Source organism: Phytophthora infestans, genomic scaffold (genome assembly GCF_000142945.1).
Source record: "Phytophthora infestans T30-4 supercont1.20 genomic scaffold, whole genome shotgun sequence".
NCBI lineage: Eukaryota > Oomycota > Peronosporomycetes > Peronosporales > Peronosporaceae > Phytophthora > Phytophthora infestans.
Genome location: NW_003303739.1, coordinates 1,198,722 through 1,222,286, shown reverse-complemented (window position 1 = coordinate 1,222,286; position 23,565 = coordinate 1,198,722). Strand labels below are relative to the sequence as shown.

Sequence of the window (23,565 nt, the reverse complement as noted above, 5' to 3'; positions counted from 1 at the left end):
TCCGGACGACGACATTGCCACGTGTCCGCTTCTTGCTATTGCATTGGCACTTATTACACAGGCATCTCCCAGTGTATCACTCTTGAACCAGCTTCCAGAACAACAAGCGCGCGCATACATCGTTGACACCGTCGGCCCTGCTGATTGACCTGATCGATCACCCCGAAGACGTCGCGGGAGCTGAATCCATGCAAAACACTGACAGTGAGACCAAAGCGACCGAAGCAGCATCTGGAATCCATAGCTACGTCAATCGCGTTTTGGAGAGAGTAGCTAAGAAGGCAGGTGTCACTGAGCGCTTGACGTCGCATTCCTTCAGACGCGGCGGCGCTCAGCATGCCAACGGTGCTGGAACGTGTGTGCAGTGGATCTTCGACAGAGGAGCGTGGAATATGACGGCGACAAACAAAGCCTTTGCTTACGTCTTCAACAGCCCGTCAGAAGACCACAAAGTCGGTCGAGTATTGAGTAGTCATGACCCTGAGACGCCAGTTCATCTGCTTTCGCTGGACATCTTCGACTCCGACACACAGCTGAAGATTCAATCTGTCGCCTCAGCACTCTTTGTCGCATCGTGTGGTCTGGAGACGTCACAGCACAATGTCAATGACCGTGTACGCGACACACTGATGTCGTACCTGTTGAACACTATCCTCAGCTTAAGACACAAGCGTCGTATAGCCCGGTGATCCTGCGCATCGAAGCTTGTACCAGAGCCAAAGGGTTCTCATGCAATGACTTACTCTCGTGGTCATCGTACCTGGCTCGAGATCCACGATTATCTGACGTAAAGCAAAGCGCTGCTGTTCAAGAAACGTCAACCGATTTCACCAAACACCCCATGTATCTTCACCAAGCATCATTGATTGAGCAGTTAATTCAAGTAAATCAGAAGCTCGACGTGCGTCTGTCGGTAATGGAGGCTAAGGTTTACAACAAGCAAGAAAAGAAAAGAACGTCAATCGAGATTAGTCAAGATGCGGAAACAAACACACCACCAGTCAAGCGACGCCGTACCTCTGGTGCTGTCAGACTGAAAGATGCGTGGTTTACTTGGTACGCACAAGAACCTCGTCTGTGGTGCTCGACGGACGCTTCAAGCAAGCATATGCGCTCAACCAACAAGCAGATTGTCGCCTTCATGAAACTATTTCTTCCGGACGACTTTGTACTGAATGAGAAGTTACCACAATACAGAGACGAGGTTATGAGGCAAGGAACCAGAGCAGAGGAAGCTCTGTTAACATACCTTCGCGAGCGGGGCCCAAAACGTGCTGAACACAATGCGCAAACTCCACAAGAGCGGCCACCTCAACTATCACAAAACCGCTATAGGCGCCTTCAAGCTGGAGGCTGCATACAAGACCCTGCTCCACCTCACACAACAAACATATTAGATGTGGTTTCGACCACGTAATTACGTACAACTAAGTTTAAGCGTCACTCCGTCCATTGATTGCATTTGGCGGCTTAATCCTTTAATCCTGTCTCTCATTTTCCTTTCTGCCTCCACCCGTATCATGCCATCCATCAAGCCTGTCAAGAACGCTATCAGCTCGACCAGAGAGCTCAAGAAGCTGTGTGTTTCTGCATCCAAGCTTAACAAGATTCGGGTTAGTGATGAACGCATTATCATGAATACGACCATCGCCTCGCCGACGCTACTTCCTGAAGCCATCGACGTCGTCATCTCATCCTTGGCCAAGCAAAAGAAGCGGCGTTTCGGTCTCGACGACGTTCGAGCGTGGCTTGTACCCCCTCTGCTGACGATGATCTGTCTGATAGTGGGCCGATCAAAACGCGGAAGAGAAGCTTGACGGCGAGAAGCAGCACCACGTTCGCAAACTGCTGAACTGGAAGCGCGAAAACCGCAGAACGTACTACCTGGTGGAGTGGGAGCCAACGTGGGAGCCGCGCAAACATCTAAACCGCACCGTAGTCGCTGCCTTTGAAAAGGTGCGCCGCCTACTTGTTCGCAAGACCTTCATTGAAGACGAGGCTGTGGAGGACAACACGCTGAATAACACCGAGACATGAGGAACGATAAGGGATAGATAGCTAATACAGGGTGTATTACGTGTTTAGTCTCAATAGCTAGTTAGTATACAGTGGTAGTAGTATTGAACACTAAGCTTAACCTCCAAATGGAACAGCAAAGTTCACCTCGTTACGATCCAAACATGAATTTAAGTGCAGCGCTAAACACAAAGCTTATCTCCATTCGGAACGGCAATGTTAACATCAGCGCAAGCTAGTACACCACGCATAAGGAGCAGAGGCGGCTGCATATCGCACATAGACACATATACAAACATGAAGAGAACCATAAGGTCCGGGCCATGAGATGACTTGAGCACTGCGAGGAAAAAAATCGATAGTGAGCCTCTGGTGGCATTTGCGGCTGCACAAGCCACTCATTTGAATAAAACCTTGGCTGTGGGGTTTTACCTACGTAGCCAGTGATTTTATTGTGTAGTTACACATAGCGTTGTCGTAAAAAGGGCTCCGATTCTTGGGTAGGGTCCTCATTAGTCAATTTGCCGTGGCGAGTGCACAAGCCTACCGGCCTAAAAACATGCATAAATAGAAAATATCTGTTTTCTCGGCCCACAGGCCGTTTTAGCGCCTGTGAGTCCGGCGGCATACTTGCCTACAAACGGCCTCAAACCGTCTTTTTGCTTACAACAGATCTCAATTTAGCTCCCCTACCCTAACACAGTGTTCACACAACTTTACGTAAATTAACATAAATGTAGACTGACTTTACCCCCGTCGGAGAAAATTGGAGGTCGGAGATTTTATGTTATGGTACGTAATGCGCTTGCTGGTGTAATGCTTAGGCTTTCCAACCGTGCTTGCGCCCATCACCAAAGAACGGACGCGCACCTCAAGGTAGGCGCGGTGTGACGAAGCAATTCCGAAGGGCCAAGAAAACCAAAGACTGGACGACGACCATGTGTGGTGGCTTCCGAATCGGCGCATCAGCGAGATCGCAAGGCAAGTGGAGCCTGTCGAGGTTGCAAATGCTCAAGCGCAAGCGAATGGTGATGTATTGCTCGCTGCAATCGGAGCCCATGATTCGTTCGACGCTACTGGCGTCCCGTTCGTCGGGGACAAAACGGTGTTTACCGAACGCAGAGAGTTTGAGCGACTTAATCCGGCGTTCGGACGCTTGTTTCCGTCTTTTTGAGAGATACAACATCGTGTTATGGCTGAGCGCTGGACGGCTCTTGCGAAGCACCTGAAGATTCACGATCCACAGCCCCGGCTCTTCAAGTCGCTCCGGTGCTCCACCAGCAGCAAACTCTCACTCCAGCGCTTCACCATAAACAATATCACGCTCCGACACCCCAGCAAAAGAAAGTTCACGCTCCCTTGCGCCCGCAGGACCAACCTCACATTCAAATGCTCCAGCAGGACCAACCTCACACTCAAATGCTCCAGCAGCATTACCGCACGCCTGTCCAGGAGTCATACTTATTCCAGGAATTCTTGGCGGCGTCCCAGCCGCACTAGCCCCATTAAGTAAGTGCAGCATGCTCCACCTCGTACACGGCACCACCCTCTGTTGCGACCTAGCAATCTGGCAGCGACTACATCCTTGCTGCTCCGGAGATCCGACATCTCCGACGCTCGGAGTATAGCGGATTCGTTAGAAAGGAGATCAAGGCTTTGATGCGCTGGCACACTATAATGAGCCAGACCCGCCACGCTAAACAGACAACCGGGTCATACGGCGAACACGGGCTCTAACGTAGCGACCAAGCAGGACGTCCATTAATTTTTGCGACATTCATTTTTTTGATACAGTCATAGCTCAGCGCAAACACAAACGCCATATTCTAATTATCAGCTGCAGTTTCCATTTACCTCCTTGTGGTCTCCTCGCATATCGTTATCTTTTCTTAAGTCATGGGATGCCGAACTCATTCTTCGGGACAAGTGACAACACGAGAATGTTGCCATTAGAGCGTGGGGATAAACCGCGAAGAATGGCTAACCTTCAAAGTTTGGCTCAGAATTCAAAGAGCGCACCCCACCAATTACGCTCCTCTATTTTTAGGTGTAAGAGGTTTCTCGAATAAATGAATTTGCATTTAAAAATGGCAGTCGTTATATCACCCGAATGGCAACATGCTTTAGGATTTGCACACACCCGAGTGCGCCCGAATGTGTCCGAGCTACCCGAATGGGGGAATTCGATGTATACATGCGAATCATGTATAGCTGGATAAATAGTTCAGTGAAGTGTAGCCAAATTCAATGACATCCCAGGCAGTGTCAGAGTAAAATGCATCAGAAATGTAAAGTCTCATATTATGCCGAAGAAACTTACACAGACATACAGAGGTACCGGTATCGTAGAAGCTGCAACCTTTGCTTGTTCACATATCCCACGTCAGAAGCTCCCGTAAAGGCTTCGAATGCCAAGAGAACGTAAATGCCACAATTGTAGTTGTCGGTCTGGATACCAATGCTCGATACGTACGACTGGTGATGATACCTATCCTTCGGTATCGGTAGGACCCCCACCAATTTGTGCGCGATAGCTCGGACGCTGGCCGCATAGGATGATGACATCGGGTCGTAAGTGTATATGCTTTCGGTCGATAGGTCGATCATGATAGCGCACCAATGATTTCCATTACAATTGATGGGAACGAGCACCTTTTCGTCCGAAACCCCGGCGAAAAGAGACGCAAGGCCCTCCATGTCTGTAGTGTTTTTCCCGTTGACAACTACACCGACGTGGCTCGAATCAATGGTGACCACCCCTGGTGTGGACGCAAACATCACGTTCATCACCGCATACATGCACTCGTCCCCGAGTGACCCTCTGGCAGCAAGGTCTAGTAGATGTATCTGTGCTCCAATGTTAGTCTTACTAGCCTTATTTCGAGGTAGTACAGTGACAAGATGACGTACCGAGTCAGAGCGAATCTGTAGCTGCTTAAGCTTGCTTGGTATCTCATGGTCTGCTTCAATAGTGTAGTCCGGGCTAAGCGGCTGGGTGAAGTCGATTCGGCTGATCCAGCTCAGCGTTTTGTCAATAGAGTCGAAGATTGTAATTGCGTGATGCCAACCTTTCATCATTCGTAATGTCGTTGTTGAGAACACACCCAGACTAATAATCTCGACCGATACGTCTCTCTCCGATAATCCAGACGTTTTGCGTTGAAGCGCGGAAACCTTCGCGTCACACTTTCTGAGTATGTCTTTGGAAAGCACTCGAGTCAGCAAACTTGAGTCTGTCAGCGTCTTGCCTGCAGGGAGTTTGCTCATCTGTCGGGCCACTGGGGGTTTAGGCTTAGTCCCAAATGTATACACTTGTAGTCGTCGAGCAAGTTCAGCGGAGGATGAATAGGTAGCGTTCGTGGAAAGGCTTTCGTGAACGGACCGCAAGCTTATTTGCAAGTCAAACAGCGTTGAATCTGCCTCTACACTCCGAATCAGCCTGTTTCGGTTTGCTTTCTTTGCTTTTGGCGTGACTTTAGGTCTCCCTCGTTGACGCACTGGACTCGCAATTTCGAACTCCACATCTCTGTTTAATATCAACTGTAGATAATCTGGATGTAGTCGCCTGTTGATCTCCTTCACTGGCTTGAGCTACTGATGGTGTTTCATTGACTGGTTTTGATAGTGCAGAAATGCTATGTTCGGGCACAATCGGTCTCGGTTCAGGCACAGTTGGTCTCATATTAACCGCGGTTGTAGGTGGCTTCGGCTCACTTGGTTCTTGGATACATGCACTTGTTTTCGGGGCAGTCGGTTTCGATACACTCGCAGCTTGCTCGGGGATGATCAACCTTAAATCGGGCACAATCGGTCCTGCTTCGGGCACGGTTGGTCTTGATTCGGGCAAAGTTGGTCTTGGTTGGGGCACAGTTGGGCATATGTCGGCTAGATCGTGAGTGTTGGCCTCCTCTGTGACACAGGAGGTCCTAGTCTTACTGCAATGATCGCCCACGGCAAGCAAGCTCTCTTCGGTATGCTCAATATCAGCTTGACCAAACTCACAGTCGCCACAATCATCCACATCGTCACCCGCACCTGTGGTCTTTGAAACCAGGATGGTAGGTCGTTCCGTTTCGGTTTGAAGAAGCCTCTCAAACTCCTTGTGCTTTATGATACGAGACACCGATTGGAGAAACTTCATTGCAAGATGGTAGTCCTTCATCCCGAATCCGGCCATTGTGTCACTGATAGAGCTAGCTATCAAGTTTGCCTCCCGATATTTTCGGTTAGAGTCCCATGTGGAGCTCGCGTCTTCAGGGGTAGATACCATGGCAAACTTGGCACGAGGAAGTTCAGCCAGGTTGACAGCGGATCGGACCGTTGTTAGTAACCACCGCTCGTTTGGCAATTGAGTCGGGATTACAGATTCCATCTTCACGTCTTTCCGTATGAAGAACACATGCCGGCAAGGAAGTAAGCGCGTCGCCATGAAGAGGCATGAGCACGTCCAACTATTCTTGTGAACCGTGTAACTGACTCGAGGCTCGTCGAGGGCATCTTCCGACCTGATTCGCTATGGATAGCGTATACTCCGGGAAATACCTCATTATAATGATACGAAGCTTGGGCGACGGCAAACGTGTACTGCTTGTAACCGTGTTTTGACGCTTGTATGCACACCATAGCTCTCTGCAGCTATCCCAATTCTTCGTAAAGTAGGCTTCAAACGCATGCAGATTGGGGTCGCATTCCTCTTCGGCTTCATTGTGAGCATCCGAGCCGGCTTGAGTCTGAACTAAGTCCGCATCACCAACGCGAAACCCAATTGGACCCGAATCACCCGCTGAGTGCCGACTGAGCTCGAATCCAACATCAAGTGCCCAACTGAGCCCGAATCAGCCACAGCCTGCCCGAGTAAGCTCGAACTGCCCGAAGCAACGCCAAATGTCGCAAGGTGGCGGAGGTAGCGACGATGCTTCAAATAGGCTGCCTCAGTAGGAGCATACACGAGCAAATTGAATGTGCTGCGTAGCTGGTCCTTTTGCCATGAGGTGAAACCATAGTCCGAAGATGCCACAGCCTCTCTCAGATACTTCAACACGTGAAACTGACAGAGCAGTATAGAGGCATCCGGAAACGCTGCCCTGAGTATCGACAACTCCGTAAAGTCTTTGTCGATAAGTATGCTTTGGACTCGAGTCCATGCCGGATTGTTCTGCTTAAACTCCTCGATTGCAGTGACGAGAGTGTGACGACGTTCATTCTGCAGAAGGGCGTGCTGAACAAACTGTCCGTGGCCGAAAACATCGTGCGCCATGAGCGAAAATACCTTGTACTTAGAAGCATTGGTGCCGTGGGTTGCATCGATCAAAAGAACCTCCGGGAATTGCTCGAACATCAGCCTCATGTGCTGGGTTTGCAATGTAATGCAGGTCGCAACTCGCTAATTACATTCAACACTGCACGTTAGCTAAGGTATCGATAGTCAAATTGAACGAATACTATACCTTGGTCTGCATGGTCTCGACAAATATACGTCCAATATTTCCTGGTGCTTCACAGAATTCTTGCATCCATGTTTTCAACCATGTGGACCTGTTACGCGAACCACGCACGTTTTCGCTCTGCTTGAGGCTTCGAACCATGTTACGCACGTCCTGAATAGACGGGTTGGCGTCCGTGTTCTCGATGATGAACTTAATAATATTCTTGTGTTTTGCACCCGCCTTGCGGAGCATATCCACCGACTCAATGACGCCATCATCTAGCACCTTGTGGATCGAGGAAAAGCGATAGAAGGTTTGGCGGTTGACGACATGATTGTGTACGGGGTTACACTTTGTGATACAAACTGCAAACGCGTGCTTGGCTTTGTCAACTAGTCGAACGCAGGCGTTGATCTATGCCAGATTTATTAACGTTAGTACCGATAATTGAGACAATAGTACCCGCAATGCCCGAACAAACCCGAACGAACCCGAGCAGAAGTAAAACTTGAAGCCGTATCTTACCTGGGCTTTGCAGTCCGATAACCGGGTCTCTTGACGTGGGCGCTTGCTGTTTCCCTTCGACTTGTACTTGCCGAAGCAAGTACAGACTAACGTCTTCGCGTAGTATTTCCATTCGGACGGGATTTCAGGTGCTTTAGAGTTCTTGTTTCGGATGTCTGTGTTACGACGCTCAACGGTCGTGTTTGTACGAACACGGAAGACCTTCATAGCACACAATGGGATCAGCAAAGAAGCCTATTGCAGTGTAAATCCACTTTACCTGGTAAGATGCGGCAAAATACCGGTCTAAATGCTTGTCGGGCACAGCCAGCGTTACATTGATAGACTCAGAGTCGTCGGTGTTGGTCCAGTCGCTAGAGCGGCTGCTGTTGTCGCCAGATTCCATCGGGAGCGATTCGTCGACCAATTCCTCTTCGCTGGACTCGACCGAGACGTTGGATGCGTCATCATCGCTTCGTGACCCTGATCCACGACGTTTTTGAGACGTCCGCGCCCTTAGCTCCATCTACACGTTTGCGCCGATCGATTCTTGCCCTGTGGCTGACCCACGCTCGGCAGCACGCGCAGATTCGTGGCGATCGTCCAGCAGTATTCAGACCCCGAGGCGGGAAAAATGTGTGGTCGCCCCCCTTTACTATACGGTATACTTTGTCCGGAAAGGGGTATTTATCTGAGGAGGTTTAGGGTCGACTCGACTCAGATTTGGCAGATTTTCATTCGGGCAAATGAATCACTCTCTTTAAAAAGTAAACAAAAATTCCTAAATGAATTTTCAGAATAAACATGAAAATTTAAGGTCAGCAAGATGGCATTCTTAAACAAATCAAAGATAACGCAACTTTTCATATTTAATTTTAGTGTTGTTGGTATCGAAGTACAGTTCAACTTTTTCTCGAGATATTTTTTTTAAAAAGGGGCCGAACGCGAAAAGAGGCAGCTGACAGGGCCGCACTACTGGTCGCACTAAGCTCGCACCACCGAAGCTCTCTCTTCGCGTCTGTTGCCGCTGCTCAAGGCACAGCGACTGCAAGTAACAGGGACCCGTTTGCAAACGCACACGGCGGTGCACCACCCTGCACCAAGTTCGCTTAACTTCAATTGGCTAGCATTCCGCAGTCGTACCAATACATCGGACGCGAATGAATTGGTGATGTAGAGGAAGCACCCTATACAGCTTAAGCAAAACGAGGAGGGACGCCAGCTTTTTAATACCGGCTGGATTTGTTATGTTGCTTCTAGCGTCGACCTGGTTCCGTGGCCACGAGACTCTGTGTGATTAGATCGAGTGCAGCTGCACTTCATATTCAGCGATGGAGTTGTCCGAGTTGAAACGATGAAGTGCTGGCTGGATAGCGCATTGGATGACTAGATCGCTAAACGAGTCAAAGTCGACTCCTCAGCTCCATTGGTATCCGAGTTGATAGAAAGTGTGCACTTTATTATTGCAACATGGCATTGATCAGGCTAACTAAAAATTGAAAGCTCTAATAATAGGGTACAAAATATTGTTAGACTGGAAAAAAGACATTGCTCATCAATGAGCCGAGACGCGTTGTCCTCGCGACGCCAGGACAGTCCTCTGACACGCAGAAGTCGAGATCTCTCTCCACCGAGCACTAACTGTCTCGAAGTTCAATGGCGATTCCTGCAGCACAAGAACCCAAAGCCGCCTCAGTTCGCTTCTCCCACTCGACAGCCACTGCCACAAATTCTGGGCAACAACAATTCGTCTTCGAAACACTCCGAGCGCACACAGTCAAAAGCACCCCCAGGGTCTCCCTCGCGATTGTTTCACATGTTTGAAACGCAACAAGTGGGACGCGAGGAACCAAACACTACGCTTACTAGTCAAACTCAACAAGATGGCACTCTCCCTGACAGCCGTGCCAGCCGGACTCTAAACGATCTAATGGGCGAGACCCAACGCAAAGCCATGCTGGATCGGATTCTGGCCGACATGGAATATCTAGCAGTTGAGCCAACGTATTCTCGCCTCGGACAACCCGAAGACACGGGTACGCCACTAAATACTCAACACAGGAGGTCACACAAGGCGTCTATCCTTCAGACAGAGGGGGTCAAGGATAAAGCGGAGCCAAGACAGCGCAAATTTACGGCGTTATGGTCGCTCGGTAGTCTAGCAGACGATACTGACGATGACGATAGTCTCGATGATCTAAACGGCAGTCAAACCGACAGAACAGGGTACGACCCCGAGCGAAGGCGACGACAACGTCGTAAACTGCAGCAACTCAATCAGCAGGACGAAGGACCGCGAATCTTCTGGCAGAAATCGACTGGTGCAAAGTCTGCCGTGGACATCCCCGAGCGGCTGCATGGACTTGCGTTGACCCCCTCGCCACCACACCGACTGAGATCCTCACAGCATATTATACTCGGTCGCAGGTCACACACACCGCACCAGCAACGGTCACGCTCAAGTGTGATAACTGATCGACGACGCAGCAAAGACGACCGATCTACGAGTCCACACCAACCTCCTAAAACTGCGTCCAGTATGGCAAGTCGTCGACACGTAAAACTGCGTACTCCGACGCCAACGTCACCACCAGCTTCCCCTCCGAAAGTTCATTACGGCTCTTGGTACGTTCCGCAGTCCGAATGGTGGACGTTGCATCAGATCGAGCAACAAACCATCATCGACAAGTTCCCAGCTCTAGGTGCACCTGCAAATTGCGACGCGGGAGATAATCATTGTCATGGCAGTCCGACGCAACGCCAACACAAGCCTCAGTTGCCATCGGCAGCTCCCTCTCCGCGTTCTCACGCTACTGTTGCTGCTGCTCCAGGCACTGCGACTGCGAGCAACAGAGACCCGTCCACAAGCCCACACGGCGGTGCACCGCCCTCTGCACCGAGTTCGCTTGAGCTTCAAGTGGCTAGCATTCCGCAGTCGTACATCGGACGCGAGTATCGCGCGTACATCGTCAGCACGGGATCAGCCATGCCGCAGTATCTGCAATGAGCCAAAACCGGCTAGTGAGCCACAATCGGATACTTTTCGACGTTGAAGTGGGTACAGGAGTGATTGTCACTATGTCGATGCTTTTCAACGGACACGCAAGATCAACGACAACGCGGCTGGAATCCAGCCTGTATGGGGATGCGCTCGAGGCGCAAATGCTCAACTTGCGCCATTGCATTGCATACTGGGGGGACTGGCAGGGCTGTTGCCACGTGACGATAGGCACGACGATATTTCTCGAAAGTGGTAACTTTTTCGCGAAGAACTGGAAGGTTTTCACCAAGCAGCGTCGCGCAAGACGACGTCATGATCCATGCGCGCGCGAGTCGTGGACGGATTGTATCGGAGATAGACAAGATATCATCGATCTAGAATGGACAGACATACGTTAGATTCGAGTTTGTGAACGACCTGCAACTCGTAACACCGAGTATCTGGATCGGATCGACGGACACGTTGAAATACGTGGAGCTGTGGACGAGAAAGACATCCAGCATCTACAGTGTACTGCACCACGAGCCATTAGGGAGACTTAGATTACCACTGCAGTGTCGCTCCTCCTCGTTCGTATCATGTCGTGACGCTCTTGGACAACGAATAGAAGAAATTCTACCGTCAAGCATCTCCAACTCCAACCGGAGCAACTCGACCTCAAGTCTCAAACGTCACAGTCATCGAATAAATTATGTTATGATATTAGCAAAAGAGGAACTTGAGTTGCCGCCTGCCCGAATCACACTACCTAACTAAAAGCCCCATTCACATCCACGTTGCCACTCGTGCATCATTCGTTGTGTACATGATACTCTTGAAACTCCACCAGAGCAGCCCTTAAAACCTGAGAAAAGAAAAAAAAAAGAGGCAGCGCACTGCTTGGCCTCTCTCTCTCTCTCCCATGTGTTCCCTGACACTTGCTCGTCCATCGCCCTCTGACATTACCGGGATACTGCTACATGTGCTCGCGATGGCACTCCATGCAGAGAAAAAGCGAATCCGATTTCTTGCCGAACTCGCAAGGGAAACTGATTTTGCCAATTTGCAGCCACCGTTTGATCAGAAATTGCTTGAACTGAATCAGCACTTCGTGAAAAAATTCGAACATGTTGGCGCAAATGTTGCCGGAAACGGCAACAAGGAGGTAGTCGGTCTGGCACGTTTGCAAGAAGGCAGCGAGCTCGCCCACCGATGCGTCGCGGATGTCCTCGTCACTGATAAAGCCCGTGACGTTTTGCACAAAGGCCGCCACAAGCGGCCACGACAGCTCCAATCTTGCCTTGACCACACTTTGCATTTGCCCCACCGCAAAGGGGATGGACTGCAGCATTTGGCGCAGCTGTGCAAAACTGAAGTTAACAGCGCGGTTGCAGTAGTTCGCCACGTCGCGCAGGTAGTCGAGCACCGCGGTCAGCATCCCGGAGGCCGAGATCTCGTCCCTGGCGCTGCTGTCTACCGGAGCCTCGATGGGTGCAACTGCTGCCACGTTGACGGCCTCAAAGTCCGAGCCAATTTTAGACGGTTGCACGAAGGCAGCCGGGTCGCCCCACACGGGAGACAGCTCAGGTTCCAGCTCGTCGAGCGGCGGGAAGCTGGGCGCACGGTTTTCGCGCGGCAGCAGCACAGGCTCGTTGTCAAGCCCCGACGAGAACTTTTTGCAGGCGACGGAGCCGGGCGAATCCCCATCCATGGAACACTTTGAGATGGTGCGCTTGAGCGTGTGCCGCTGCATGGCTGACTGGCTGCGGTGCGTCGCCGTTTCGTCGCTTTCGGTACAGTAGCGTGAACGCGGCGGCTTCAAAAGCAGCGGTGGCAAAATGACCACCACGAGTGTAGGTCAAGTGTTGCCGGGTGCGCACGTTGGCAAGTGTGCTGGGATGGGGACAGCGTTTCTTTTCAAAAGATTCGGAGTGTGGTCCACATCGGCGATGCGTCATTCTTCGGCGGTAAATCGCACGGGCTCTGTACAGTCAGCTGTCTCCCGCTTGCCGTCGCGTGACTTGACCGCCGCTTCCTGACTGGCGGCCTCAAGTCGTCAAGACTTGGCTGCGAGCTGCATACAGTATTATAGGCGAAATAAGCTCAACTGGGGCGGATACGCTCCTTCAGTTTGGCCTCGTGCCCTTTCCCAGGCGTACAGTTCAGGACACTTGATCTATCGAACGTTCGGCAGTCCTTTAGGAGGGTTAACGGTATGAATTCATGTAGCGATATTAATGATCCCAATGTCTGCTTTGCATACATGGCCGGCCGAAACTTCGACCGATTGCAGGACACAACATGGCGGGGCGCCATCATCTGCTTCGGCTTTAGCACGCGAAGGGTTGCTGGCAGAAAAAAAGAATCGCTCACGCTGCAGCGACCGACCGGAGGCGCATTTTGACGAATTAACGGCTTTTATTTCGCTTAATTAGTTGTAGCAGACAGTTTTCCCCTGTTCTTGAATCGGGTGCGGTAGCAAAACCACAAAAACAGCGTCAATCAATTTTGGTTGAAGTTTTTGGTTCAAGCACAAAACCGCTGCGAGATTTCCTTGGCCCCGAAGTAAGATCGCACTTTTTCGAGTGTCAGGCTAGTCATTACTGTGCCTGACAGTGATCTCTGTTCACCTCCTCTTCTGGCCGCTTGTGCACGTGGAGGTCTTGACGTAGCAGAGAGCGCTGGTCGGCGCTTTGCCCTCGACAATCTCTGTTAGAAGCGAAACGCTGCTTGGGATTGTGCCAACAAAGCAGCGCTGCGTGTCTGTGTGCAAATGTCGTTCTTTAGTACTGTAGTATGTACTAATACTATACTGAGCAAATCTTGCTGTCATTTCCATTATGTCGGCCTCCGTGTTGCGAAAAAGTTAACACCTCGTTCGCCAAGTTCAAGGCGACAGCAACTACACCGACACAATTCACCACCTCTCGTAATCGACTCTTCAAACACACCGCCACACTTGCTTAAGCGTCGTCGTGTATTGGAAAAGACAGTGGAGGACATACCTGATTGACTCCAGGCTGGTCTCCGTTTTTTTAAGAAAACTCCGAAGTATACACTCTTGCAGTCCAATCGATTCAGTTCGTGTCGATTATGGCAGCGTTAAGCCTCTTCGAAGACAGAGGTACACTCTGAGTCCAAACATTCTTTTTTATTGAAGCTCCCTTCGCCTCCCCACAAAAAGGTTCATGATTCACTGAATCATACCGGTACAGTACTATACACGTAGCACCGTGCTACTAGCACGTGAGGAAACTAGCGCTGATTTGGGTCTGAAGACCTTGAGCTCGTCGACAGTGAAGGGATGCTGATTTGTCACCCGCTCCTGCATTAGGAATCCTAATTTAGGATTACAGCTCTTGAATTGCTAAACGTTGCTGGGTCCCATCCTCATGTACTTCGCGAAATCAGACTGATGAAGTGATCTCACACCGATACGCACGGCGGACCGCAGGTGGACCTCCACGCGCCAGATCTCGGTCCGACTCCGAGGCTACCGTTAGTCATCAATGTGCATGTTTCCGGCCAGGGACAGCTTGAAGTTGGCTGTAATATGTAACTTTCAAACCGAAATTCGGTGCACCCCATGAAAAATGATTTCGCAAGGTCACTTGCCAGCTTGAACCTGCTAGGAAGTGAGAAAGTCAAGCTTTCGGTGGAGGGGCGCTATCCAAGCAGCACGGAACGATCACCTCCGATGCAAGACTCGGTAAAACATGACGAATATCCCATGAAAAATTATGACTGAAATTGTCAATTTACCAGAATTGCCTCAAATTCTTACACAAATTGACTCGTGGAATTTTCTCAGACGAACAACACAGGCAGAAGCGCACGACATAAAAAAATGCTACAGAGTATTCAAGTGCTTCCCTATATCCAGGGACTTCCTCATATGCAGCGTCTTATTCACAGTTTTGTGAGACTTCCTCGGGATGTCGGTAAGGCGATGAAAGAAGGATAGATGCACGTACTGTAATGCACAAATACGGTACGACACGCTCCTGCTCAACTCGTGAAATCGTCGATTCGCACGACCTACTGGCAATGCCAACTTGGCATTGCCAACTTGGCAACACGTGCTGCAATGGGTGTTCAACAACCAAGAGTGGGATACCTATGAGATCCTGGAATGGTTAGAGTGGTTCTGCCGCCAAGATCTCATAAACTGGATCATAACGAACGATCCAGCATTCGACTGGGATGAGCTACGAGCTGCTCCTCTCATGACGTGGGGAGGACGTAATTTTTTTTTGGATACCGGTAGTGAAATGGAGAGGTATCCATTCGAGTCAACTTTGGTAAAAGCAGCAGCGCAAAGTCCCCTTGAGCTAGCTAAGGACATTCAAAGTGCATACAGCGCGTGCGAGGTCAAGGTTGCAATGCGGAGGCAGCCGCACGGGGACATTGTTACTTTCTTGGGTTCTCCTCGAAGAGCACGTAGCTTGCAATCGTAAATTTGCGGTGAAGAAAGCAGCAGAAGGAGATCGAGTAGATGCATTGAGGCTTCCTCTGCGAACCGAGAGGGAAGTGTGCACGTCCCTGGCGGTGACGGCGATGGAATCAGCCGCGGAGAACGGTCGGGTGCGAGTGATGGAATATTTACATGAACAGTATTATCGCGATGAGGATCCACCGAGTGCCAAGTCCTTCGCTTACACTAATAACGCACTGGAGCGTGCGGTGTTGGCGGGCAATCTGACGCGTACATTTCTTGCTGCGTCATGACCCGTCCACGCTTAGCTTTTTCTTCGTAGCAGAGAAGTTGCTCTATCACCCTATTCACGCGCTGGACTCGTGTTCTTCTGTGAAACATTGACTCGTTATCGACGTAAGGCTATCGTTGAGGCAGTCTGCCATGTGTGCCCAGAATCCGCGCGTAACGATGTAATAGGCTTGATCTTGCCCGAGCTGCCCATAGTTCCTACGGAGTCCCTCCTGCGTAGAAGCTAAATAGTACTACTACTATAGTGCTAACCTATCGCTCAAATCGAGAATTCATACAATTCCTTCTCTCGATACTTCAAGTTTAAATTATTAATAGCTTACAGCCACTTTTTGTAGAACTTGAAGAACGCGACCGTAGCAAACGCGATCAAGAGAACGACAGCCCACCAGACATAATACCCGTTGTGGTATTCCAGCTCGGGCATGTTGGTGAAGTTCATGCCATACAGCCCGGTCAGAAACTGCGCCGGTAAAAAGATGGCCGCCACTAGAGCCAAGATGTAGCTCACGTCATTCTGTTGCGCGGCTCGCGTGTTGTGGAAATCTTCCATGAGGCTGCGACATCGATCCAGATGGCGATCGCAGTCTTCCTCGATTGTGGTGACGTGGTCCAGCACGTCACGCAGATACCGCAGCGTCTCTCCCTCGAAATCGTCGAACTCCGACAGCTGGATGATGAGCTCGCTCATGGGCTTACAGAGCACTTGGAGCCCCTTAATCTGCTTCGTACAACTCGCTAGTCGACCGACGTCGAAGTGTCGAGGATCGAGACTGAGCAGGCGCTCGAGCATGAGCAACTTCGAGCCAAAAGTGTGCGTGATCGGCGTCAACTCGTCCACACAAATGTCCACAACTGTGTACACCAGGAACGCTGTGCCGTGTTGCCGCACCTTGGAGTACGAAGTATCCAATCGCTGCTTCAGCATGGCCCAGAGTGTACTGGACCTTTCTTCAACACTGATCAGAACGTCCTCCATAATGTACAGACTAAGTTGCTGTGGTGCCGTCATGACACATCCGATGTTAAGTTGCTCCAAGCGATCCTCCAGCTCCTTCTTCGTCATACTCTCGAAGGGGGAAATATCGTCGTCCTGCACATAAAGTGAGGCACGGTACATGCTCTGGTAGTCCTTGACCATAGCCAAGTCTCGGGCGTGGACTGTCTGTACGATAAGCGACGAATGTTCGTCGTATTCTTCGTACTTCGGTCTCTCTACGTCTGCATCCAGAGTGTCTTCAATAGCCAACGGGTGGAGACGATATCGTACCGATAACCGTCTCATGAGTAGAGGATCGATGCCTTCCACGTTGATCCAGCGCACTGACGCCCACCCTGGCTTGGTAGAGTAGATGAATCTCTGCACTTGGTCGATGGGGTACACGCTGCGAATACGGTCCGGAGAGTACTCGATCGACCCCAGTCGCGCATTCCCCACTCGTCTGCGCTTCATGTGAGTGTATTCCGGCGGCATATTGCGCAGGAAATCCTCGTTGAAAAGTTGGGCGAGTTTGATCTCCTGGATAGCGAACAAGAACTCCTCGTACGTAATACCACCGCTTTTATCATCATCTACCTTGTCAATAAACGCTTGGAACTGCTCGTCGTCACCACAGGCGATACCCATGGCCTCCAACCCACATCGAAAACCTTCGTACGACACCATGCCATCCTCTTAAAAAAAATAGATTAGAAAAAAAAGAATACTCTACACTTCAGCTTAAATCTCCTTACCTCCAGGGTTGAACAGCGAGAATAACTTATTCATCCTGGCTGATGTAAGATCATAGTGCGGGTCCATCAGTATCACGTCCTCAACTTCATTCACGGGCCCGAGACTGGTCGACCAATCCACGGAATTCGAGTCTCTAGCGATCGACTCGATGGACCCAATAGCCACCATGTGAAGAATATTCTTCCCATGCAGCAGCCGTGGCATGGGCGTGGTCACCTTACGGGTGGGGTTCTCATTACTCCCGGCTCGCTTACCGTGGTAATTAAGAGAACTCGAGTGTCTTTGGTTTCGAGGCGGCCGTAACCCCGAAACTTTCCGAGATCCGTTGTTCACGCTGCCAAAGTCACTGGCATTGGTCACGTTATCGCTGACGGTGCGACGCAATCGGGAGCCGTCGAAGCGAACACCATCCTCTGATTCCCAGTCTAGGGGCTGGTAGCTTGTCGAAATTTCGGAAGGAGATCGGCTTCGGCTCACGGGTCGACGAGGAGGGCCGCTTATCGGCGGCAGAGAAAGAGTCCGCGCGTTCTGGGAGGCTGAAGGAGAAGCACTGCCAACTGTGGCTACGATGGAAACGTCGTTGTCCATAGCGGAGTCATCCAGGAGAGTGAAGTCGGCAGAGGTCATTGTGTAGCTGACGAGGGTTGGAAGCTGGTCATTGGATAAAAACAACAGTCTAGCTTACAAACTACATTTTTCTTCTTTTTATTTTCTAACGTTAGGCAGCACAGCAATTTTAAGCTTTAATAGATTCCAATGAAATATAAAAACAAATTGCTACTGGCGAAAGCAGATTAAAAACGAAATAGTCTGCCATCAAGCAACACAAACTAATATTGAGTACAGAATAACTATATGTACTACTTTGGCCCATCTTAATGCTAATCCAACGGAGCAAATCTTACATGTCTGATATGATTGGTCAGAATTAGAAATTCCAAAAAAATTACACTGACTGGGCGACCAGTTTCATTCATTTCTATGACACTTGGTGGCAATGCAGTCTCAGGGTCGCTCCTAATCAAGTAGTGCCATGCCATGGCACATAATAAAGTATCCTGATTGGACGGAGATTTCCAGGGGTAGGGGTGAAGTACCACGCACGGCAAAACGTCAATGCCACCAAACGCGACATTACCACGCTGCCACGCTCGTATTTTACGATCAACATTCTGCAATATTCGTTCGCCTCCAGTAGGGATGTCACTCTTTCGCACAGCTGATCCCACGATTCCACCGGGATTAGAATGTCGCCAATATAGGATCTGCGTCCTAACACGGATGGAGCTCCCAGATCACCTGGCTCTCCTGCTTCAAATGGATCCACTTCCGTATGTCCTTCCCCGGATCTATCCCCTTCGAGCTCCGGTATTCGGGTAATTTCGTAGAGGGCATTATCGATCAGGCGTTGATAGATCTGGGGTGCATTCTTCAATCCAAACGGCATCCGGCTCCATTTGAACAGTCCAAATGGTGTGATGAATGCGGATATTGCGCGAGCTCGATCCGTCATAGTCACCATCCAAAACCCACTTGCCATATGTAGAGAACAGTACCACAGTACTTTATCCAAGTCTTCCAACAGCTCATTGATTAGAGGCATCGGAGGCGATATCGACAGCGGTCCTCGGGATGCTACTGCTGCTGCTGGCCCTCTTGGTCATTCCTGCTGGTAAACGCCATCGATGTCTCCAGCGCCAGCGACTTAGCTAGAAGTCTCGCGTACACCTACTACATCTTTGCCCGTCCAAACAGAGAATAATTTCAAGCAAAGCGAACAATATGTTTTTGACTATTACAAATATCTGATTACGGGATCAAAATTACCAGTGAATTAGAGTATAATCTCATTCAAAACGAGACGACTCAGTGAGCTACTTCCTGTAGACCATGTCTTTCATCTCCTCGGCCGCGTTCACCGCATCGCGAGTGTGAAGCTCCATCTTCGTCACTAACGTAGGTGTTATATACTTCATACTCGATTCTGCAGCATTCTCTAAGAAGCGCATAGTGCGCTCCTTGATCGTTATTGGGGTGCCGTCTTCTTCCACCATGTTACTCCGGTCGCAGATCTCTTCGCGGTACAAGGCTAGGTATACCTTGATTCGAGCTTTTAAAACGGAGAAGCAACTCTCAATTGGGTTGCACATCGGTGAGTAGGGTCCGAGTCGTAGGACTACGAGGTCGTCACGTGCTTCGACGCGCTCTTCGGTTTGGCGGTGAGCGGGGGCATTCTCCAGGACAATAACGACCTTCTTTCCAGCGAAGCTGTCATGAAACACGGAGGATGCCTTTACCGTCCGGTAGATTTCCTCAATGAAAGCGGCATTCTGCTTCATTCGGATGCTTACCCTCTCTAGGCGGTAGAGATCCACACCGATGGCCGAGCTTACAGCGCACTGGACTTGCAGGTTTGCACCCTTGGACGGCGGCATCACGAGCGTTGCACGCTCACCTCTCCGTGCACGTCCTCGACCTCGCGTACAGTAAACGTTGTAGTTAGTCTCATCAAAATAGATTATACAGTCACCGTTCTTTTGATGGTCCTTCAGCGATTTTGCGAACTTCTGCCGCTTGGTCTTGTTGATCTCGTTGTTGCATGACATGGGCTCTATGCGTGTTTGTTTGACGGTGAGCGGCATGCCAAGCAAGTGGCGGCTGATCGTTGAGGTGGAGACCCGCACGTTCGTATCTAAAAAGAGCATCGTGCGCATAGCTTCCAGGGTGAAGATGCAATTGTCGTCAAAACATTCCTCCAGCTTGGACTTTGCTTTTGGTGTCTTCTTCACAGTGCTACCACGAGCTCCACCGCGCGGTAGGTCTTCTACGCGTCCTGTGGATATAGTGTGGTATGCCACCGCGCGCGATATGCCTTCTACGCGTCCTGTGGATACAGTGTGGTATGTCACCGCGCGCGATATGCCGTTATTGGCGGCCACCTGAAGCCAGTCAGCGCGTCCCGCGCGATGTGCAGCTAGGACACGGAGCTTCTCAGCGGGGAAGTGCTTGCGGATGAGTGGTTGGAAGGGCATTCGTCTGAAGAGGTGGTTTGAAACGTGAGCTGCTTCAGGCGATGGTTTGCTTCAGGCGAGGCTTTCGCGCGCATTTTGGTGCCAACGCACCCTCACCACCTCTTCACGAATGATTCCAGTCATCGCCTTTCCTTGTCTCGCTTTGGATGAGATCTTTCTCTGTTTGGTTGTTGATTACTTTTGCTAAAGTTAAAATTGGTACTACAAAAACCAAATTGTCCAATTTGCTTGAAATTATTCTCTGTTTGGACGGACAAAGGTGTAGAGGAGGAAGGAGAATTCCAGAAGTGCTACAAGATGTCAAGAGCGTCCTTCATGGCCCTTGCCAACAAACGCGAGCCGTACCTGCGTGTTGACGAACGCCAGTCACGGAACCGAACTGGTATTGAGCCAATAAGAAATATCAACAAGCTACACATGATGTTACGCTGGCTAAGTGGAGGATCTTATCATGATATTCGCTCAATAAGTGGGGTTAGTGTCATGGCATTTTAAGACTGTATTCACGAGGTAGTGGAAGCGATTACCACGCATCCAGATTTGCAGCTACAATTCCCTACAACAGAGGCCGCTCAACGTCATGCTGCAAGGGAGTTTAAGGCACTCAGCAGCTCCAAAGTGATGAAATGCTGTATTAGGGCTATTGACGGATGGCTGTGTCCAATTCGGGTGCCGAAAAAGATAGAAGTCACAAGAGTCAGATCGTTCTTCTCCGGTCACTATCAGAGGACGTACACGCATGCTGTGATTACTTAAGTAGCTTCACTGCAGTAGCTTGCTCAAGCCCAGTTGGAACCGGTGATGCGGTAGCATTTCTAAAATGGAAGTTGTTCCCTATTGTAAATGCTCTTCCCAATGGTTTGTGGTGGGTGACAACGCTTATATGAACACCAACAAGTTCCTGACACCATTCCCAAGGCCAAGTATTGCGACAGCGTATCACGACAGTTTTTTATTTCTACTAAAGCCAGTTGCGAATCCGCATCGAGATGGCTTTTGGACTACTAGTTTGCTAATGGCGAGTTTTTAATGCACCATTGGAAATTGCATTCAAAAGAGTACCGCGTACGATCTTAGCGGCGTGTATTCTACACAATTGGTGTATCAACAGGCGCCTGCAAGAAAATCGAGCTATCAAGTCGAGGAAGACGAAGACTTAGCTGAAGGTCTGGCTGCAGTTCCAGAAGAACAGCCGTCTGATGCCTCGGTGGCCCCGCAAGATTGCTCTCGGTATCGGCGTTTGTACGACTCCTCTGATTTGGAAGTCACCACCGCAACGCACATCTCATCTGAGTGGATTCGTCAAGCAATCGTCGGAGTTCTGGAAAGGAGTACTGTTCTTCAGCCACAGCGCAATCGTGCACGACGTTCAACCGAATCGCTGGAGGAGGTTAATTAGAGTTTAAAAGCAATATTACTTTCCTTGACTTATCCCAGATTGAACTAGTTTTCTTATCTCAGGTCAGCCCCAAGACTGCTAATAAAGTCAGTCCAGAGCTGTTAGTCGGGTTTCATAGTGCTCCAAGCGTTGTTGGTAAAGTTTAAGGCTTTTGGACAGCGTATTGTCCACTTGCCCTTCGCTATTAGCTTTTTCCTGGCGCTCCTTGACTTGCTGGATGAGCCGGTGCAGCTTGTCAATCCGATCGAGTAGAGTGCTTTCATCTTCGGGTCGAGCAGTAGACGGATCGGTTTGTGCTGTTGTGTCGGCAGTTTGATCGCTAACTACAATATCCATCACATGGTTGATAGTCTTGAGCAAGCCGTCTTGCCACTTTGATATTTTGCTGGACTTGCACGTAGTCCATCGCCCTTCAGGTCGAGCGAGTCGACTTCGTCAACCTCACGCATTCATCCACGAACGTACTCTTCCAGCTCCGGTTTGATAGCGATGCACGCTCTCAGATTTACGACGTCCAAGTTCTCCTCCCAAAAATTGTAAAAATCGTTGGAGTTTTGACCGGACACGTAAAACTTAGAGTATGCCTTCACGTATTTGCTATTCACCTTTTCCACATGTCATACAGACGTGGCGTTTCGTGCGGCACGATGTTGGATGGATCGATGTCGTCGAAGCGTGAATTATTCACCACAAGAAGTCCGTTATAGGCTGTGGTGTTGTTGCAGAACGAATCGGTGACATATCTCCAAACCTGCGTGTTCTGGTTGACCTCTTTTGCATCGATCGGATTGCGAGTAGCTGCATCATCCGACGATGCAAATCGACTTGCACACATATCGGAGAAGAGGATATTGAGTAGACGAATATAGCAGTGATTCGTCTTTCGTTGACTAGGTTCGACTGTGTACTCTTCATCCACTGTTGATTGGACGGCCATACAGGCGGCATCATGGGCTTTCAAGTGTCTAATCTGCTCTAGTTTTGGCGTGAGCGTGGACGACCCGCTACAACAGTCCCAATAGAGCCGGATCCCACCAGATCGACGCCTTCCGATGTTGCTGTGGATGGTCTTGATAGTGGTAGAGAAGGGAGACGAGATTGTGACGAGTTGATGGTAGCAGTCGACGCTACTGCAGTAGCAGTGGACCCCCGCGCGGTCTTGACTCGCTTAGAGACGCTGCTGCTCGCGGTTATGGTGCTTGGCGAGCGCTTGCCGTTCTACTTTTACATCTTTTCAAGTGTTTCCTTCTGATAAGAAAACTATCCATATGTTTTATTTCCGATGTATTAGGAAATGGCACTTCAAGAAAATTGCATTCCTATCAAAGCAGTGCCAGCCGTTCCATCACGACGCTGCAACCGTGGCATGGCATGGCATGGCAAGGCGTTGTTAGAAGCCGCCCTCAGAAACCAGTAGTCTGTGGACGTTCGGTGATAATAGTCACCCGCCCCGTACATTTAGAGCTCAGAATGTGGTTTAGTACAGCTAGCATTCTCTGGGCTCACTGCGGTGAAGCTCTATCCAATTCTGAAAGTTGCTAAGTGGGGCGAGCACTGCGTTCGAGCTACTGTTGCATCGTTTGAGGCCTCTGCAGGAGACCTGATAAACTGATCAGGTAGCTTAGACGCTGTTAGGGTTATTAGCTTTAAGGAAAAGCTCTTCCTTTACCTACGTAAACGTGAACGATGTTGCGTTTTCCATCTATCGCAGGTCACTCGGAAGTGCACCGTCGACTCCAAGAATTCG

General features: G+C 50.0%; 4 protein-coding genes across 4 annotated transcripts; 1 reads left to right on the top strand and 3 right to left on the bottom strand.

Annotated features, from left to right (window-relative positions):
* Positions 1-9,504: 9,504 nt before the first annotated feature.
* PITG_10785 (uncharacterized protein) lies at positions 9,505-10,953 on the top strand (the record flags this gene model as incomplete). Its single annotated transcript, XM_002901568.1, has 2 exons — positions 9,505-9,982; positions 10,172-10,953. 2 exons carry the CDS (start codon positions 9,505-9,507, stop codon positions 10,951-10,953), a joined length of 1,260 nt encoding a protein of 419 aa, XP_002901614.1.
* Positions 10,954-11,902: 949 nt separating this feature from the next.
* Positions 11,903-12,679, bottom strand: PITG_10784 (uncharacterized protein; the record flags this gene model as incomplete). Its single annotated transcript, XM_002901567.1, has 2 exons — positions 11,903-12,392; positions 12,507-12,679. 2 exons carry the CDS (start codon positions 12,677-12,679, stop codon positions 11,903-11,905), a joined length of 663 nt encoding a protein of 220 aa, XP_002901613.1.
* Positions 12,680-15,971: 3,292 nt separating this feature from the next.
* PITG_10783 (CorA Metal Ion Transporter (MIT) Family) lies at positions 15,972-17,591 on the bottom strand (the record flags this gene model as incomplete). The annotated part of the gene is made up of 2 exons (XM_002901566.1): positions 15,972-17,326; positions 17,387-17,591. 2 exons carry the CDS (start codon positions 17,589-17,591, stop codon positions 15,972-15,974), a joined length of 1,560 nt encoding a protein of 519 aa, XP_002901612.1.
* A 4,314-nt stretch (positions 17,592-21,905) lies between these two features.
* PITG_10782 (uncharacterized protein) lies at positions 21,906-23,276 on the bottom strand (the record flags this gene model as incomplete). The annotated part of the gene is made up of 4 exons (XM_002901565.1): positions 21,906-22,137; positions 22,284-22,415; positions 22,442-22,793; positions 23,264-23,276. 4 exons carry the CDS (start codon positions 23,274-23,276, stop codon positions 21,906-21,908), a joined length of 729 nt encoding a protein of 242 aa, XP_002901611.1.
* Positions 23,277-23,565: the final 289 nt, after the last annotated feature.